This window comes from Anas acuta, chromosome 8 (genome assembly GCF_963932015.1).
Source record: "Anas acuta chromosome 8, bAnaAcu1.1, whole genome shotgun sequence".
In the NCBI taxonomy this organism is placed as follows: domain Eukaryota; kingdom Metazoa; phylum Chordata; class Aves; order Anseriformes; family Anatidae; genus Anas; species Anas acuta.
In genome coordinates this window covers 31556336-31575377 of record NC_088986.1, presented here as the reverse complement: position 1 = coordinate 31575377, position 19042 = coordinate 31556336, and the positions used below count along the sequence as shown (strand labels likewise).

The 19042-nt window shown below is 42.1% G+C and overlaps 2 protein-coding genes across 6 annotated transcripts in view; both read left to right on the top strand.

The window, feature by feature from the left end:
* The first annotated feature begins 1238 nt into the window (after positions 1-1238).
* EPHX4 (epoxide hydrolase 4) lies at positions 1239-16880 on the top strand. 2 transcript variants are annotated; one of them, XM_068690907.1, is made up of 9 exons: positions 1239-1623; positions 2199-2392; positions 2745-2890; positions 4025-4110; positions 7533-7690; positions 9714-9842; positions 12364-12467; positions 13405-13553; positions 15954-16880. In XM_068690907.1, exons 2-9 carry the CDS (start codon positions 2245-2247, stop codon positions 16183-16185), a joined length of 1152 nt encoding a protein of 383 aa, XP_068547008.1. In that variant the 5' UTR covers positions 1239-1623; positions 2199-2244; the 3' UTR covers positions 16186-16880. The 2 variants fall into 2 exon arrangements, with proteins under 2 accessions (XP_068547008.1, XP_068547009.1); XM_068690908.1 differs by lacking the exons at positions 2199-2392; positions 2745-2890 and having other exon boundaries at positions 1381-1623.
* A 212-nt stretch (positions 16881-17092) lies between these two features.
* BTBD8 (BTB domain containing 8) overlaps positions 17093-19042 on the top strand; it is a 36325-nt gene continuing 34375 nt past the window's right edge. Inside the window, exons 1-2 of one of the 4 annotated variants that reach the window (XM_068690895.1) lie at positions 17093-17315; positions 17412-17588. In XM_068690895.1, coding sequence (XP_068546996.1) covers positions 17206-17315; positions 17412-17588 — 287 coding nt within the window. In that variant the 5' untranslated portion in view covers positions 17093-17205. The remainder of the gene's footprint in view (positions 17316-17411; positions 17589-19042) is intronic. The other 3 variants (XM_068690893.1, XM_068690892.1, XM_068690894.1) reach the window with 3 other exon arrangements.

Here is a 19042-nt window from a genome sequence, read left to right as displayed (position 1 = left end):
GTAAGTCTGAATTTAGAACAAGTAGGAGAAAGCATTTGGTATGTTACAGACAAAAACTGTCTGCGAGCTGTGTTCTATGCGCAGTTTAAAATGATATATATTCTTTCCATATATATGTATATCCATTTTTTTTAATAACTCATTAAATTACATGTGTTAGTTAACAAACACACGGTGTCTTTGCACCAGCTTCTACATGCACTGTTTGAAGGAGCATAAAACACCTTTTGGAAGATCTAATCCTCTGAACTCAGCTGGATCAAGCACAAATTCTGGTCTTGGTCAAATTCAAGTAAAATTTGGCTAAATCCCCAGAAGCCCTGCTGGCAGTTGTGCACAGGTCTGCCTTATTGGCACTGACTCTCCCACATGGCCTCTACAAGCCATGGACCAGCCTGTACCCTGAGAACCACCATGGAGCGGAGGTGAGCAGGCTCTGCAATGAGTTGGACCAGGACTTAACGCGCAAGCTCAATGCTGCTTTTCTTGCACTCAGCAGCTACTCAGCCCATGCTTCTTCGTCTTGCAGAACTAACCAACTGCAGCATGTACCTGTATTTTGATAACCTGTAGGATCAATGGCTTAATATAGTCATGCTTTTTCTTGTAATTTTGGATTACATAAATTGTTCTAATCCTGAATAACTCTTTACCTATCAGTAGGTTCACACCTGGTATGTGCTGACTGGGGCTGTTCTTTGTATCTCAGCATCTGCAGCCCCATACGTGACATCTGCAGCTAGTGGATGGGCATCGGCTCGGCTAATGTCCACCTTGTATGGCTGAGATCTCAGTATCACGTTGATCTCTGCTGGAGCCAAGCTGGTAAGATTGATCCAATTTCCTCTGCTACCAAATTTCTTGATTAGAATAAATTGTATTTTTATAAATGCCCGTGCCAGAGCTCCAAACCAGCGTGTTTTCCAGAAACATGCACGCTGACGGCATGCGCTTCAGGTTGCAATGTATTACAGGCTGACCTTTCGGAGGCCAACTGTTAAGGCCAGAAGGCAGCTTTACAACCAGGGGGCTGCAAGCGCGCAGCCACCTCCCCGAGCTTCACCCTCCGCGCAAGGGAGGTGAGCGCGCCCCAAGCCTCCGGCGGAGCGGCGGCGCCCCGGCCCCTGGCGGGGCATGGCAGGCGAGGCTGCCCCGCGCGGCCCAGCGCCGGGGGGAAGCCGCTCGGCAGCGCCGGGGCCGGGCCGGGCCGCTACGGCCGGGGCGGCGGCGGGAGGGCGGCGCGGCGCCGTGCCCGGCGGCGGCAGGGCGAGGGCCGCGGGGGGCCGCGGGGCGGGCGCGCCGCTGCCGGTGCCTCAGCTCGGGCGGCTCCTGGCGGCGGCGGCGCTCGCAGCCCCTCCCGGGCGGCGGCGGCGGGGCCCGATGGCGAGACCCGGCGCTGCGTGCCCGCCGCCCGCCCGCCGGCTGCTGGCGGCCGCCCGGGCGCTGCTCTTCTGGGCGCTGGTGTACGGCTACTGCGGGCTGTGCGCCTGCATCGCCGGGCTGCGGCTGCTCTGGAGCATCGGCCGGCGGCCGGGCGAGACGTTCCGCCGGGCGGTGCGGGAGAACCCCCCCGCCTGCCTCAACGACCCCTCGCTGGGCACCCACTGCTACGTCCGGATCAAGGTGAAGGCTCGGGGCAGGGCGGGAAAGGCCCGAGCGCGCCCCCGCGAGCGCGCCCCCGCCCCGTGCGCGCGGCTCCCCTGCGCGCTCCCCTGCCCCTGCCCCTGCCCCTGCCCCTGCCCCTGTCCCCCCGGCCCGGCATCGCGGGGTCCCCGCCGTGCGCCGCGGCCGCAGGAAGGAAGGGCCCCGGTCCGGGCCCCCCGGGAGCGGCGCCTCGCGGAGCCGGGGAGCTCCCGGGGCCGCAGAAGGCGTCGCGGATGTCCTAAAGCCGTGTTTGGGGTGAAACGAGTGGCGAGCCCTTAGTTCTGTGGGGCCCGGGCAGGTGCTTTTTGGCAGGTGGCACTGATCTGAACTACCGAGGTACCGAGGCTCCCCGCTGCTCGTGATCTGCCTGCTTGCTTTTTCCAGCATCACCGGGAGGCACGCACATGCTTCTTCAGACCTGTGCTGCATTCTTCTTCCCTCCAGCGCCAAACTGCAAGTGGCTGGGTGCTGGGAAGTGGGGGCTGTGGCAGGACGGAGAGAGCTCTGGGGGCAAAGCCAACTTTGTCGATGTGACGGTCGGTCACTCTTTTCAGGCAATATGAAACCTGCTTGCCGTTGGCTACTGTATGGCTTTCCTACATGTATCGTACAGACCTGGACAGATTTCAGCAAAAGAAAGACCAAAGCATGTTTCAGATAAGATGGCAATGTCCTACATGTGTCTTGGGGGACCGCAAGGACTGTTGCAATAACAGAAAAAAGGGAACTGAAAGGAGCACCCGAAAAGGTAGAGGGTGGGCTTAGTTTGGGGCGTGTGACATTTAAACTGCTGCTGTGCAAGTGACAATCAAATCTGTATGGGTAAAGGCGATGTCCTTAAAAGCAATAAAAAGATTAAAGTAAAAGCACTGAGGGCAAATCCCTAAAGGACACTAACTGAAAGAATCGGAATGGAGGAGGGCAAACCAACTACCTATGAAATGAGAATCTCTGGAAGAGAACTGAGAAACATCTGTTATTTTAAAGGGGTCAAAGGCAGGGTGTGATACAGGGAATGGTGGAGATGATGTACTGGACCTAAAGTGTAGTGAGAAGGTATCAGCAAGTGCTTAGAAATGTACAGCCATTTGTACTTCTAGGGACTCCAAATTCACTGCCATCCCAGAAGAGAAAAATTGGTGTAACTTTGGGCAGAACTGAGCCAAAAGTTCCTACTATATCAATAGTGAACATGAAGATAAGAAAGCAATTATTTCAATTCCAGAGCTCTTTCCAAGACCAAAATGTAAGTTCATGGTTTTTTTTGTTGGTTGGTGAGTTAGCAGTGCCGAGGTATTTCAGAGAATCTGAAGCATCTCAGGCAAGAAAAACCTGTGCAGTTGCAATCCTCAACATGACATGAGATCTTGATCTACAGCAAAGGCAGGGATTTTTTCTTCCCTTTTTAAAATAGCAGCGATGGTGCAGGCTTTGACATTTGTTCAGCAGCTGTATGACCTTTCTTCCTGCAGTTTCTTTCACATGACTTCTAAACAGCACGTTGTATTTTGTGAGTTAAGTCTTTGCTGACTTGTGTATCCACCCCTGTGCCAGAATTCAGTAGCCTAGTAGGCTTAATTTCAGCTCAAGGACTTGACCTTGAGTTAGTGTAAGCTTGCATTTATTCACTTCAGCGGCATTTCAGTGTTCAGCAGCTGGACTGCTAACAGTAAGTTAGTTGCCTGCTGGTAATTCTTGTAAGATCCATTTTCTTATAGTGGCTAGGGTAGAAAGAAGATGATTACATTAAGGCTTTATTTTCTGAGGCAAGTCTGAAGCCTTGCACAGTAAAGGAAACAAGCAAAAAGTACTTGCTTTGTAGTTGCTTAACTTCGATTGCTTTATGTTTTTAAGAATGCATGCCATCCTTTATTGTGCCACACTGCAATGTGACGGTTTTAAATAGCTTTTAAATAGTTGCACAATCTTAGAAACTAAGTGAAAGCTTGAAAGTGCATTTAAAGTATACTATGTCTTAAAGTCTTTCCACAAAGCACATGCCCTGTCTGTGTGAAGAAAGGTCCTAGCTCCTGCGATGATCTTCACTGCCTAGTGTCCATGCCAGGTGTGTGCTCTTTCAGACCCATGAGTGTGCTCATGGCTGAATTGACACGCAGTCAACACAGCTTGGCACGCAGCAAGGACGCCCTGCCCAGGACTGTAGCAGCTGGGGTGTGGGATGCTCAGCATTGCCAGGGGGCAGTGGTACCTGATCTCAGGAACGCATTAGACTTCAGCTTTGAGAATTGACGATTTGATTTTTTTTTCAGGGACAATATGTTATTCCTTAGAGTATTGTCTAAAGCCATTTTCATTCTCAAATCCCAGTACAGCAGTTCTATGCCGCACTAAAAACGCAATACTTCTTCTTTCGTTCTAGGATTCAGGGTTAAGATTCCACTATGTGGCTGCTGGAGAAAGGGGTAAACCACTCATGCTGCTGCTTCATGGCTTTCCAGAATTCTGGTAAAACTCCCTACAAGCTTTTCTTGTACAAATGAGGCTGCTTAAGATACCTGAGTGATGATCAAGCTTAAATATCCTCAGAGTGAACTTTTTTGTATATCTATGAATACTAAAAGCATTAAGTTCTAGTAGGAAACAAGCCATTGAATTTTTTAACTGCAGCAACCACAAAAAAAAATCTTGTAGTCTGACTTAATCCGACTATCTTTTTTTTACATTGCCTGTACACTTTCATTCAAATTTTGGGGAGGAACTACTCATTTTTAATGAACTTCCCACTTGGAAAACACATAACATTTACACTGACATGGCTAAACTTAGGAATTACAGTTAAAATTAGGAATTATAGTAGAGGGTGCTAAAATGAGGATTCAAGATATGTGTGCAGTATGGATGGCTTTGTTAAAAATACTACATGTAAGTTTTAACTAGGGGAGAGAGAGAAGAACTGTGAGCTCTATAGGCTACCTTGCAGCCTAATTTCAGAGTGCTACTCAGGGAAGGAGGCTCTATTTTTAGTTCATCATAAGATGAATGATGAATCACAACCAACCCAAAATGTTTGTTTGTAACAAAGAAAAGCAGTCATGTGTCCAGCATTTGAACAGAATTTCTTGAGCTGTCACTGGCAGATTTGCCTAGTGAGGCATGGCATGCAGAACTTACACCTAAAACCAGTAAGTGAATAGAGGAAGTGGTGATGCTTGTAATTCAGCAAGTTAAGTGATCCTTTTCCTTCCTAAACTCAGATATGGAGCTAGGCTCCAGTGTTGGAATTGTGATCTTTCAAGCTGGACTCAGGACATGCCATGATAAAGTGACCCAGATGAAACAGAGGTCAGTTTTCTTCCCTTAGAAATTTCCTGGAGATACTAAAGGCATTGAGGATGACAGTAGAAAGTTTTTACTTTCTACCAAAAAGATAGTTGGATTAAGTCAGACTACAGGATTATTTTTTTTTTGTAAAGTTATTACTTTACAATACATTTTCAAAGAAGCAGATTACTCTAATAATAAATTTCTAATTAAAAGTCTAAAAGCTATAAACGTTGATTAAAAAGTCAGTTAGACGGAGGGGAGTTGCATATTCTATGCAACGATTATGCATATCTTGCATAATGTGTATTTAACGTGTATTCTAACACAATAAGACAGCTGAGACTAGAGCTAATTTCCCCTACAGTGAGAATAATATGCAAAATTCAGCATTTTATGTATTTATTCTATTGAGATCCAGTGTATTGTTTTCAAAATTCAGAGCTGTTTTCATGGTTTGCAATGGTAAATGATAATTAGTCTATAAATTAGTCACACTACAAATACTGATGTTGGTTTGTAAATTCAATTAGTGCAGAATTTTAATGCAAGAACAGAGATTGTTCTGAGACCATGTGATAAAATAATCACAAGAGATTTTAAAGCAGCATCAGCTTTGTACTGTTTGACTACCAAAAAAAAAAAAAAAAAAAGGATAAGATTCACAGTTACAATTCTTAATTGTAACAAATCCTCTGCCTTCAAATGTCTCAAGGTTATAAGTAGGACAACTATAACCAGACAACACTGGCCTTAGGAAGTGACTGAGTATGTCTGAAGATGATGAAAGATCACTAAAGAATATAATGCAGCAAAGCCATTAAGTGCTTTAGATGTACAGGAACTTGAAAATCAATACCAATTTTGTGGAAAGACAATATTCAAATATTTGAAAACGAGCATGATGTATTGAGACAGCTGAGTACCTATAAAGATATGTGCTAGCTCCTAAATTTTATACAAGCTACCCTTCAGAAATAATGTGATCAGAAAGTCACAGAATAATTTCCATTATTCAGCCTTATGAAAATGAAGCCATCCACCAGCTTTTCCAAATTATGTCTGCAGAACAATTGCCCAGTAGTTACATTTCAGATAGGGTTAAAGGATTTCTTTGGATATAAAGCCCAGTCAGCCAGACATTTGGTGACTGATGCACTGTTGTGAAAACAGGAGATGAGGATAGCAACTAGACATGTTTCTAAAACAAACACAGTTTATTTATTTATTTATGGGCTTTGTTGATTCTTCTTACTGAAGGATATATGATAGCTACAACAGTTACCATGGCAAATTCAGCTTCCAAGTTATTGTATAATGCCTTTAAAAATTTAATTCCTAGAGATCTGTGCTAAGTATTGCATTTGCATTATACAGCACTGACATGAAAAGATTCTGACTGTTGTGTTTACATGAATACAAATTTCTATAATTAATGGGTATTATTGTAATATTACTTACGGTATGTTCAAAATCCCTACTGGGCTGGAGGCAAAGCTAAAGTGGAACAGCCAATGGACTGATATAGACGCTGTTTGAATTAAGGTAGAATTCTGTGCTTCTCTCATGATACCTGATGATTCAAATTCTTTGTATCATTTATCTGAGACTGTTGAAATGAGAGCAGAAATAAAAGCTAGATCCTAGCAAAGAAGGATTCAGCCATTGTTACATAGACCTAGAAGGATCATGTTTTTTGTGTACCTTTCTATTGCAATGTAAGATAAGGCCATGTGTTTCTTGGTAGTGGCTATTCTGAAATTTATTTGGTTTTAATTAACAATTGAAGGCAAGTAGTTCTTGTAGGATCAAGCCTTCCATTTTCTTATTGTTTTTGCTTTTATAATGCAGTCATCCACTCACTATGTACTAATACAGAATGAGGAATAGCCCAGGACTTATTAAGTTATTTACTTTGTATGTCTTTAAAGTACATAATGCTATCACTCTTTCCCATAGAAATGCAAACAATACAATACTTTATGCAGTACCAACACACTGTGAGATTGCTCTGGAACAATTCTGGTAGTATCGCAATACAGAGGTGTACATAATATAAATCATATGGAAGTCACCAAGTTTATTTGTTATTCATTGTATTTCTTTGGTTAATTTAGCATATGAATTATCTGACATTTTTTTTCTGAAGAGAAAAAAAAAAATCTGTCTCTTGAGGCATATTTCCCTAGTCTTACCAAAATTTGCATGTGAACAAGCCAGGGAGGAAAGAAAGCTTATCAGACCTTTCTTTTTGGATGATATTTTGGTTACAAAGATAAAACAGAATACTCCTCTCTGTGCTCTGCTTGCCTGCTTCCTTAGCAACAAAGGGACCATGACAGACTCTAGAAACTTGAAATATCCAGGCTCTGGCCATGCCCCCTCTCTAGCAGCTGCATTTCCTTACTGGATAATTCAAGAAGGGAGCACAAAATTGCTATAGCCACAAACAACTATCAGCATACCACAGAAAGAAAAAAGAATCTCATTGCAAACAAAGCCATGATAACTTACGTTCAGCTATCTGGGAGCAAAAGCATTGACTGCATTTTGGTATCATACTGCTTGACCTTATAACTCTGACTTTTTTTTTTCTCCTTTGTTAGGTATTCTTGGCGCCATCAACTGCGGGAATTTAAAAGTGAATATCGAGTGGTGGCCCTGGATTTGAGAGGTTATGGAGAAACAGATGCTCCTTCTCACAAAGAAAATTACAAGTTAGATTGCCTGATAACAGATATAAAGGATATTTTGGAATCTCTGGGTGCGTTAAAAGAGAAACTACTCAGATCATAGACAATTTAATTTTCTGGGGAAAGAAAACACATTAATATCTATAATTGATTTCAAAAAAAAGCATTCTGTTTAATATATACACTTTATAGATATGTATGGATATAAAGCTAAGGATACTCGTATTTTATGGACTATTATCAATACTAGCAGAAAAAAATTGATTGTGACATATATGTCAGTGTAAACAATATGTAAAGATGATTTTCCATCATAGTTTAAAATGCTGTGAAATCCATCAGGACAAACCTATGGTCTTTTCCCCTAACTAAACAGACTTTCACTTACTCCTCCTACCCATTGCACTCAATGGGTACTGTTGTAGATTAGTCTAATAGCACTTGCAGACAAGAGAACTGGTATCAGGTGAAATTCTTCTAGCACAAACAAGATAGAATAAATGTTATGGGCTTTCCAAATATGGTGACAGTGCATCTGCTGTATTAAGAAAAAAAAATCCCAAAATACTACTCCTGCATGGTAGTCAGTATACAAGAGCTGAATCACTGTGTCTTATGCAACAGTGAAAGCAACAGAACACGGAATACATTGCTCTCTGTGGCAAGTACATGGTGTGATGATCTTGAACTAAAGCAAGTCTGCAAACTTTGTTCCTCCAGTTCAGCAGGAAGTATAGCTGTTCTGGCAATAAACTAACACCTACTGAAGGGTATTTCTCCTCCATACCAATAAAAGGATGAGATTAGACCCATTCTCTGAACCATTAATTCCTTGGATACTCTAAGGATACAGTACTAGGGATAAGTACAACTTCCTGCATTTCGCATGAAGAAATAGCAGAGCAGTGATGCCAGTCTTAAGGTTTGAATTTAGGATTTGTTTTGATTGTGATATTTGAATAGTGTCAAAAGATTGGGCAGGCTGTCCCCACACTGTGTTTACATTTTCCAACTTTCACTGGTTGTGTTAATCTCCATGGTAATGCCATGGTTATGCTTGTGAAGTACTCTGATCATAATGCAATTTCATAGGGATTTAAATATTTATGGGGGGGGGGGAAAAAAAGTATTTCTGAGGCTTCCTATCATAGTTTGTTCTAACCCCAAGGTAAATTCTTTTGGAGAAAAGAATCAAAAATGCTCCATGAGATTTCTATTCAAGAGGGGTTTTAAGATGCTTTGAAAACTGTGTCCAAATTTCTGCCAAAATTCAAAACATTTGGGCTTTTATACATTTTATTTGTATCATACATACTCAGTATTACAATCCTCAAGGAGGAGTGTGACGGCAGGTGAGACTCTAGTATGTATTCCAGGAAGGGTTAAAGGAGGAGTAGTTAGGCTTTCAAAAACAGTCATGGTTTTCCCTCCTTTTATTGCTGCAAAATTCCCATTTTCATAATGGAAGAATAAGGAGATGAATACCAAGAACTTTTAAAATTGCCATTAAAACAGCATGTGGAGAAGTGCTACAAGCCTGCTAAATATATAAATGTGTTTAATATGTATATGTAATATTTATATGGCTATTAAGTGTAATTCCCCCTTTTTGCATAATGGTGGTGTTTAATCCTTAGACAACCTCCCATATTCAAAACAATTTATAAAGATTAATTTTGTTCAGGAAGGGCTCAGGACATCTCAGTCTTTCTGTTTGCGGTTTCAAACTCCAAACTCCCTAAACACAGTAACTGCACATGCATTATAATGACTGCAACTTAAATCATGTATTTGACCCCGAATTGGCTCATATGTGAACAGTGTGGCTATTTGGATGCCAAATTACTTCAGCTTCACATTTACACTTCAAGTGTGATTGAAGCTAAATTAAATAATTTTAATTATGTGCTAAATTTTTAGCTACAATAGTGCACTTTTTTTTTTTTGCCTTTAGTAATGGAAGCAATAATGTAACTGTGAATATAGTTACATTAATACATGTGCTGGACCACCTATTTTACCCAGAAATTGCAATATTTTTTATGGACACAAATTTTACTGAAATAAAAGCACAAATCTGTGTTTATGTGGTAGGATACAACAAGTGCGTGTTGATTGGCCACGACTGGGGAGGAATGATCGCTTGGTTAGTGGCTATATGTTACCCTGAAATGGTGACAAAGCTGATTGTGGTTAATTTCCCTCATCCTTCTGTGTTTACAGGTGAGTTTTATAATAGTTATAATGTTACATATGTGTATGTGTTAACCCAGACTATTTGCATTTTCATTAAGATTGTGTTTGCTTTGAGGTTGCTTAAAGAAGAACCAACTACTTGCTCTTTTAGATGTTCAGTGGTTAAGTTACCAGAATTCAGTCCTCCTCACAATCTGGACTGTATTTTACGAAGCAGTAAAGTATTAGGTATTTTACTTTGGGAAATAATTTACTGTAGGAAGTGGGAGTTTCTGATCTTTTTTCTTAATCCTGGAAGGTTCACAAAAACATAATTTTCATGTACATGAACCTGGCAGGATAAAGTTCCCTGAACATGAATGTGTATTGCATTATGCCTAGGTTAAGGTCTCACTGCATTATAAAAACTGTACAAAACAGCCTTTGTGTAAATGACAATCAGACTTTTAGTGTTTAATCCTGATTTAGGTGACAAATGAAACACTATGATCCTGTACAATATTCATTGCAACAAGACAACTTCTTCAGCCTGCATACGAGAGGAATGTGCTAGTTCAAAAAGGGTGCACTAGCAGAATTTGTTCTGTGATAGGCTTTGAGCTTGTCTGCTATCCAGAATGACAAAATATTTCATAGGTATTAGATCTGTGTTCAGTAGTTACAATGACAGTAGTATCTCACTGATTTTAACTTCTTAAATTGCAGGCTTTATACTATTTCCATTCTATAATCACCCCACTTGCCCAGAAATAGTTGAGAAAACTCAGTGAAGCTTTAATTTTCATCTCAGAACCGTTCATACCTATTGTTCTCACAGTGTTCTTGGCCACCTTTCTATGGTAATAAAGAATGTTTTGCCAGGTAGTTAAGCTTCACTTACCCAACGAAATGTCTGTACCACCACTGGAGCAATCAGGAGTTTTTGCAGCATTTTCACTAAGATTGGGAGCCAGGCTGTACAGAAGCAAAATACATATTACTACAGCTTTTCTTAGTATTTGTTTGCATATTTTTAGAAGTACAATGCAGGTTATGTAGCTTGATAAAGTCTCCCTGGATCAAATTTGTTTGACTGTGGATTAAATGAAAATAGCTTATAAATGGAGTATTCTCCATTGCCTTTAATATCGTAATCTTTACTATGATAAAAGTCTGGGGGTTAATTCTTTTTTTATTTACACAATTAATTCTGTAATAGCTGTTAACATCCTCCCAACCACTCCTAAGGGATTATTGTATTCATGCATTTGAAATCACTTGATCTTTGTTACATATCACTACTTTGGGCATACCTTAATGACTTAGTTACTTAATGCATGCCATTTCTCATTGATAATTGATAGCAATTATGATACCAGATTTTTTGAGAGTTCCTTCCTTAGAATTTCCATCTCAGGATTTTTTGACTTACCACTACATTCACATATCCTAACATCAATGGACTGGTAACAGTACTGTGTTTGTTAGATTAAGCAATGAGGTGGGGAAGTCTCCCTATTAGAAAATGGTGATTTATCCTTTCCCAATATTGACAAAATCTCTATAATCCTCTTAGTAAAATTAAATATTTAAACAAAATATTTGTATGTCACGCAATAGTGGAAATATTTTAGTTTAATAACATATTTGGAAACATAATAGTAACATATTAGCACAGAAAAGTCAAGTAAGCATTATTGATGATGGTCCATTAATGGCAAAATGCAGTTTAGGAGTGTGTAAGATATGAGTGCTTAGAAGGTAGCTGAGGCTCCAATTTACTTTTTTTTTTTTTTAACCCATTTTTATTCACTACTAGAATGGGAGTGCAACTTTGCTTTTCTGAATTTGCATTTCTAAAGGATAGGTTCTAGACCTCCTGGTATCGCATACATTCTGTGCTTGCTTTTAGAAGTTAGACACCTGAATGTGAGTGTTGGCTTTTGCAATTTATCAGAGACACAAAATTTCAGTTTCAAAAAAGAGACTGCAAATTTGGCTATATCACTCTTCCGTTATATATTCTTCAATGTCTTTCAAAAGTGGCAATGTAATCTTGATTGCGGTTCTTGAAATTGCCAAGAAAGAAGACTTAGAAAAATTCTGTCCTTTCATGACCAGGATTGATGCTCCCTTTACAATGTGAGTGGATTATCATCTACAGATTTCTGTACATCACATCTTTGATGACAGAAATACATTAAGATAGAAGTAATACTTGCGTTTATGCCTCTTATTCTACACCTGAAAGAATGCCTTAGACTCGCTACACAAATAGTTCTCTAAGTGAAAATCTTACCATGCAATTAAACTCTCAAATGTCAGTGCTCTCACCTAATCTGTGGTAGGCTTTGCTGTCTGTTTCTATTACCACTTATAAAACAAGAAGTATATTTTAATGGCCACATCATATACTTACTCCTGAAACAGTAATCAGCTTATGTAACATAGCATACTTGTACGTAGTATTTTTAAAGCATTCCTTTAAGTTTAAAAAATAGTGATATTAACAGTAATTTGCTTTGAGTCATCAGTTTTCATTTTTAATTCATGGGCATTTTTGTTTCAGAATACATTCTACGACATCCATCACAATTGATTAAATCTGCTTACTACTTCTTTTTCCAAATGCCATGGTTTCCTGAATTCATGTTTACAGTAAATGATTTCAAGGTGAGCAAACTGAGTGCTCTTCTTTATATATTTAACTGTCAGCGATGGAAGAATTGCCTACCTAAGTTGGTGCCTTCTGATGTAATGATAATTACTGGAAAAAATACAGAGCTTTCTGATTTTTCTTCAGTTGTATATATTTATACAAAGTGGAATATAAGTATATACCATCTGTGGGATTCACAATTGCTTTTGCATTTCTGGCAGGCATTCAGGTACATACATCCTTTTAACCTCCATCTCTACAGTGTGTTGCTCCACCTCAGTAGTCAGCTGGTAACATTTTACTTGTGCCCATGCCATGGGACACATTTGGTGCCTGGAGAACTCCTGCTGGCTTAGGCAAGGCTTCCTGTGAGTGGTGGGCTATCCTCTCATCCCTCACTGCCTGCTTCAGGGCAGGCAGGCTGGGAGTCTGGCTAGCACATTCTTCCAGGTGATTAACTGTGCCCAAGAAAACAGTAAGGCCAACACCTTACATAACATTAAGCCATCAATACAAACATGTAGAAATGGAAAAAGCAGCTGAAGGCATGCATCCTCCCAGACGCGTGCAGCCCAGTACCGTGCTCCTGGTGCTGCATGCCTGCGGGACTGCGAGCTGGAGAGCTCTCATCTCCTCCCTCTCACCCTCTCAGCTGCTGGGGCCCATTCCTGAAAAAATTGTGTGCCTGCAGCCTGCCTCTGCCTCTCACGTCGCAGTGCAGAACTGAGTAAATTGGTGATACTCATGTTTGCCTATACTTTAATTATTCTGGAGTAAGTTACATCAGAAATAAGTTTAGTGAGTGCATTACAGATAGCTCTCCAATAAAAACATTCGAACCATTAATTCTATTCCCAACAACGTATAAATAGATTTTAGAAAGACGTGTCCTCTTGAATGATAAATATAACATTTCTTAGATATCTTAGGCTTTTTATTCTTCCTTTGTAGGTTCTGAAAAGTTTATTTACCAGCCAAGCCACTGGAATTGGAAGGAAAGGCTGCAGATTAACAGCAGAGGATATTGAAGCTTATCTGTACGTCTTTTCACAACCCGGAGCATTAACTGGACCCATCAACCACTACAGAAATATTTTCAGGTCAGTGTAACATTCCGCAACAAGGTTAAATATTCTAGAGACCTCTAGAGGCCAAAAACGTTATCGTGTCTTCTGCCACCAACATAGAAGAGAAAAAAGACAATTGTTTTTAAAGTTTCAACAAGTGATGAATGTGTTGAGTGTCAAGCAGCCTGATGCAAAGTTAATTTTATAATGTATCCACATGAAACAGTGAAACAACCAGAGTGCTGGTAAGGAAGATCTGTGTTCACAATCTGATAAATTGAAGCCTCTTTCTCACTGACAGAACTCATGGTAATCACAAAAATTCATCTCTAAACAAAACATGCAAACAAATATTTGATGTTAATTTGTATTATAGCTCCAAGTAAGTTACCCTTACTTTTCCTTATAACTTTACAAAACTGTCTGGTTTCAATTTTATTGTGCTTGGGCTGTTTTTTTATAAAAACATTAGTTAGTTTGTTTAGTAACTAACCCTTTTTGTTAACCCCTTTTTTCTTTTTGTTCTTGCATAGATTTCATATTGCTCACTGGCACCAGTGAGCATGTATAGCAGGGAGCAAGCATAGACTAAGACTGAAAGCCAGCATCATAGGAAAGATTTTTGCAAGCTTAATATTTTCTCAAACAATTTTCTGATGGTTTTAACTTTTGTGGAAGTCACTGGCTTAGTGGCTGACACTCCATGGTTATCTACCAAAAGCTTAACAGGGCCAGAGCATCTTTGATCTGCTTATTCTCTATTTGTGACTTGCAGCCTCATAGCTAGCTACAAGGAATATACCAAGAGGAGTGGGTTTGAACTCTTTAGTCCCTTCCTGCCACCAGGCTTCAGCAGTGCTAAACCTCCTGCGTGCCTCTCTAGCTTCCCTAAACTCAGCAAAGTCTCTGCAGTAGATGAACCTTTCATTTTCCCTAGACCAAGCTTAGTGCCACCCTTACTGCTCTTCCTGTGCCTTCCATGCTGTCCATGGAACTACACAGCAGGGCCCCAGCATAGGGCTAATGAGGAGCTAGGGAGGCAGGAGCACCCTAAGCCTTGCTTGTCACATTTGCTGTAGCACCTCGCACCTGTGAGCACACATGAACCAGCTGCTTCTCTGACAGTGACAGAGAAGGAGCTGTGGCAGCCGGCAGCTGGATTGCTGTGGGATTCTGATGGGATGAGAAGAGTTGCACATCAACTATTGTTTCAGGCTTTTTGCAGGCTCAAGAAAGCAAGCTTAGTATCAGTTACTAATCAGAATGGATTTTCACAGATATTAATTACTGTTGATTAATTTCTGTTAATCACTACCAATCCCTGTGTGTGTGTGTGCTTATGCACTGTTTGGTTTATTTTTTTGATGAAAGTGGGCAGGCACTGGTCACGTACATGTGAAAGGTTTCCAATCCATTGCTATTCATCTGGAGTTTCAGCTCTTCGGGGCTTATTTTTTCTAGGAAGTTATTTCAAAAGAGATGATTTGAATTACCTAGTTCCATCCATCATGAGCACATTCTTGTATAAATAGCACAGCGGTCCTTCCATTCACTGTACTTTAGATACAGGCCCAGGAGAGTTTTCCCAAGGGAACAAATCTTGCAAGGCACTTGGCACAAAGGAATAATAATAAACTGTACAGTAGTAAAGGTATCCAGAGTAGTTTGAAACTTAAAGAGATTAATGTAAATGTACTGAACCAGATCATCAGATAAACAATTAAAAAAAATGATACTATAAATGAGCTATGGTTCAGTGGGTTGGGTCAGTTTGGTTTGAAAAATGAGACCTAAATCCACTCCTACAGAAGTCATTTTAAGAATTTTCCAAGTTCATCCATCAAAATGAAATTAAATAATTATGTGCAATTAAATAATAATGTGACATTTTATTAATAATTCTTGATGTTATATATAAGTAGAGAGGAGGAATGTCTTCGAAGTCTCCAGTTTTGTCTTACATTAAACTAATGCATGCCATCTTTGTTCTTTGTCTTTCCTTTCTTACAGAGTGTAGTTTCTTAACTAACTCCCAGGTTTCAACCTAGCACTCTATCTGTCATAACAATTCATTCAGAATATCATTTTTATACATTATTGGTTTAAAATTGTTGTTTGAGCATCAGCATAGTAATGATTTGTATCTGATCACAGAATCTGTTCTAAATTGTTGTATGTTATGTTGCACGTTGCTTGTTATATTCTAAATGTTGCAACCAGCAACGATATCAGACACATACCTTTAGCATCCTTAAAAACAGTTAGAGTACTTTGAGTCACATTAATGTTTTATTGGCGTTGTAGAAGATAATACAGAACCTGGAAAGCTTGCAATAAGATTATATGTGTTTATTTCAAAAGCTAAGTTGATTGAAACCTGTCTTGGTGATTTCTATAAAACCAGACTAAACTAAGTGTATTTTATTTTTAAAGCTGCCTACCTCTGCAGCACCATGAAGTCACCATGCCAACCCTGCTGTTATGGGGAGAAAAAGATGCCTTTATGGAAGTTGATATGGCAGAAATTACACGGATTTATGTTAAAAATCATTTCAGATTAACTATTTTGTCTGAGGCCAGTCATTGGCTCCAGCAGGATCAACCTGACATAGTGAACAAGTTGATATGGACCTTTCTAAAGGAAGAGACAAGAAAAAGAGAATGACTGTTTGTACATGTTCTAAGGGGTCTACATAAAAGTTCTTCAGATTTAAAAAAGTAATTGTTATCAGGGCCATATTTCCAGCCTGCCTTCTATTTTGAGCTCTGTTAGAGAAAAGTGTTTTCAATGTACTGTACATTTGGACACCAACGTTACTGCTAAAAGAAGTGAGTATGAGAATATCTGATACCAACATTGGTTTTACCTGTATACTTGTATTTTGCACATGAAAACACCTGCCTTAAGATATATGTGTTTGTACAGAAAGAAAATCACAGAAAGTTGCTTGGTTTTGTTTTCTCCCTTGCTTTACAGTCTCAGTGTGTGGTGCCTTTTACAAATTTATAATGAAACAATGGAGCGGTGCCATACAGAGGGAAGTCATGGGTTGTCATTCTCAATTTGCCTGATTTTTTAATGTATTTTACCATTAAACAGTTACTAACTCTTTTTATTATCTGTATTTTAGCATATAGAATGACTGAAAACTTTCTGGGCACATTTCTAGTCTTCAAGTGAATAATGACACGGATCTTGTTGTGTTGTTGGATGCAGCTGCTTTGTGTGATGCATTTTTTTTCCCTTTTGGACTGACAAATGGGAACCTGTACTCTCAACATACCTGACCAAGAAGAATGGAAAATTGCGATCTAATGTGTATCGAGTCCACCTCTGTCCAATAAAATGCACCTGACCCTGCTCCCTGTACCTGCCTTCCTGCGGAGCGCTTCCTCAGCGCAGCTTCCAGCCGGGGGGCCCGGGCGCGGAGCAGCCGCGCTCCCGCTCCCGGCGACGGGGCCGGGCTGCGAGGCCGCGCCCCCTCCCGCCCCGGCCCTGTGCCTGTGGCTCGGGGAGGGCGGGGCCAGGCGGGCCCTGCGGCCTCCCATTGGCCTCCCATTGGCCGCGGGCTCCCCCCGCTCGCTGCGCGGCGGCCCCGGCTCTGGTTCCGCCTTCGCGAGGAGCGCGGGGCGCGCAGCCGAGGCACGGCGCGGTGCCACCGCCCCGCCTGAGGCACAGCGGCTCATGGCGCGCTGCGGCGGCGGCTCCGCGCCGAGGGGCCCCGGCCCGGGGGCGGCGGAGCGACAGCGGCTGCGGGAGGCGTTGGCCGAGCAGCTGCGGCGGGACGTCGGCAGGTGGGCGCGGGGCGAGGCGAGGCGAGGCGGCGGGGAGGCGGTAGCGGCGCCGGTAACGGTAGCGGTAGCGGTACCGGTACGGGTGTGCTCCCGCAGGCTGCTGGCGGAGGGGACGCGCTGCGACGTGACGCTGCGGGCGGGAGGCGCGGAGCTGCGGGCGCACCGGGCCGTGCTGCTGGCCAGGGCGCCGCGGCTCTTCGCCCCGCTGGGCAGCCCCCGGGAGGCGCTGCGGCTGCGCGGCGTGGGACCGGCCGAGCTCCGGCGCTTCTTGCGGTGAGTGCGCGGCCGCGGCGGGCCGGGCTCCCCGCGCTGCCCGGCAGCCTGGGGGTGCCCTCCCGGTCTGTAAAGTGCGGGCGGGCTTCGCGATGGGACCGGGGGGAAAACTGCACAAACCTGGAATGTGTCCTTTAAACCGGCTGCGGCTGCTGGCACCGCCGAGAGCGGCGCTGCCTGCTGGAAACCGCGAAGGAAGCGCTGCCGAGGGGTGCCCGGCCCGGCACAGCGCGCTGGGACGCCAGAGCCGGGAGTACCGCGGCGGGCAGCTGCTGCTGCGAGGCCCGGTGTGCGGCCCTGTGCCAGCTGGTGGCAGCCATGGGCATCTCACCGGGCTGCTAAACCCTGGGCAGGTACCTCTGGGGTGCTGGTGCTGCTGCGCTGAGCGCAGCCGTAGGCACTGTCAGACTGTAGAAGCCATCAGGATGTGCCTAGGAAATGCGTGTGCTTCTAGGCTTTAGAGAGTTGGAAGAGGAAGGGGAAGGTGTTGCAGTTGTAGAGTTTAGTCGTCAAAAACAGCGTAGGCTGACCTCTCCCTTTGGGTGTCATCCATCCTTTCCTTAAAGGTGTCAAGGCAGCTAATGGCTAAAATATGTATTCAGGATATTAAAACTGCAGTAAGTATGAAAGAATGCTTTGCTTTCAACTTTGTCTGCATTTGCTGAAAGGCAAATAATGATCTCCAGAGTATTGCAGGTTCTCCAAAAAGCATGCTTTTAAGTCTTGAAAAACATATGTTGATTCAAAACAGTTCACCTAAATTTAAATGTTTTTTAGTTCTTAACAACTCTTCTTTTTTGAAAAGAGTTCTCAAACCTTTCAAGCCTTAAAGTCAACCTCCACACATATTCTGACGGACATACAAAGTGCATTTTGCAACATGGTTGATTTTTCTTCATCTTCAATGCTGTTTGACATTTCAGCTTTTGAAATCTCTAAGTGAGCACACTGTGGAAATGTGTGCCACAGAAAGCACTGAAGTTGGACGGACATAAATGGCTTTGGACCAAGGAAAAGAAGCAGCACTGGTTGAAAAGAGCCTAGCTTCATTGTTGGACTGATGACTTCTGCTTGTAGCGATGGTACTTACAGCTAAGATATAAATGACTTCAATCTCAGCAAATCCAAAATAGTGCCTTGATTTACAGCTTGAGGTTGAGAGGAATCTAGCCTACTTCATCTCCATGCTGAGTTGTAACAAAGACCTTCATAAAGACCCGTTGTTGTGGTTGAGCTCCTGAAAGAAAGTTGTAGTCTACGAAAGTTGTAGGTTTTATGGTTATAAATAATGTTCTCCTATCAAACAGAAGTGGAAGGCTACTGTAGTATTGAAGCATTCATCAAAGCTGTAGAAAAAATCTCATTCCCACTTCCTGTTTGCATTTAGCATTTTTATATTTTTTTTTAGCTTTCCTTTGGAATTTAGGGATTTTTTTTCCCACAAGCTATATTTG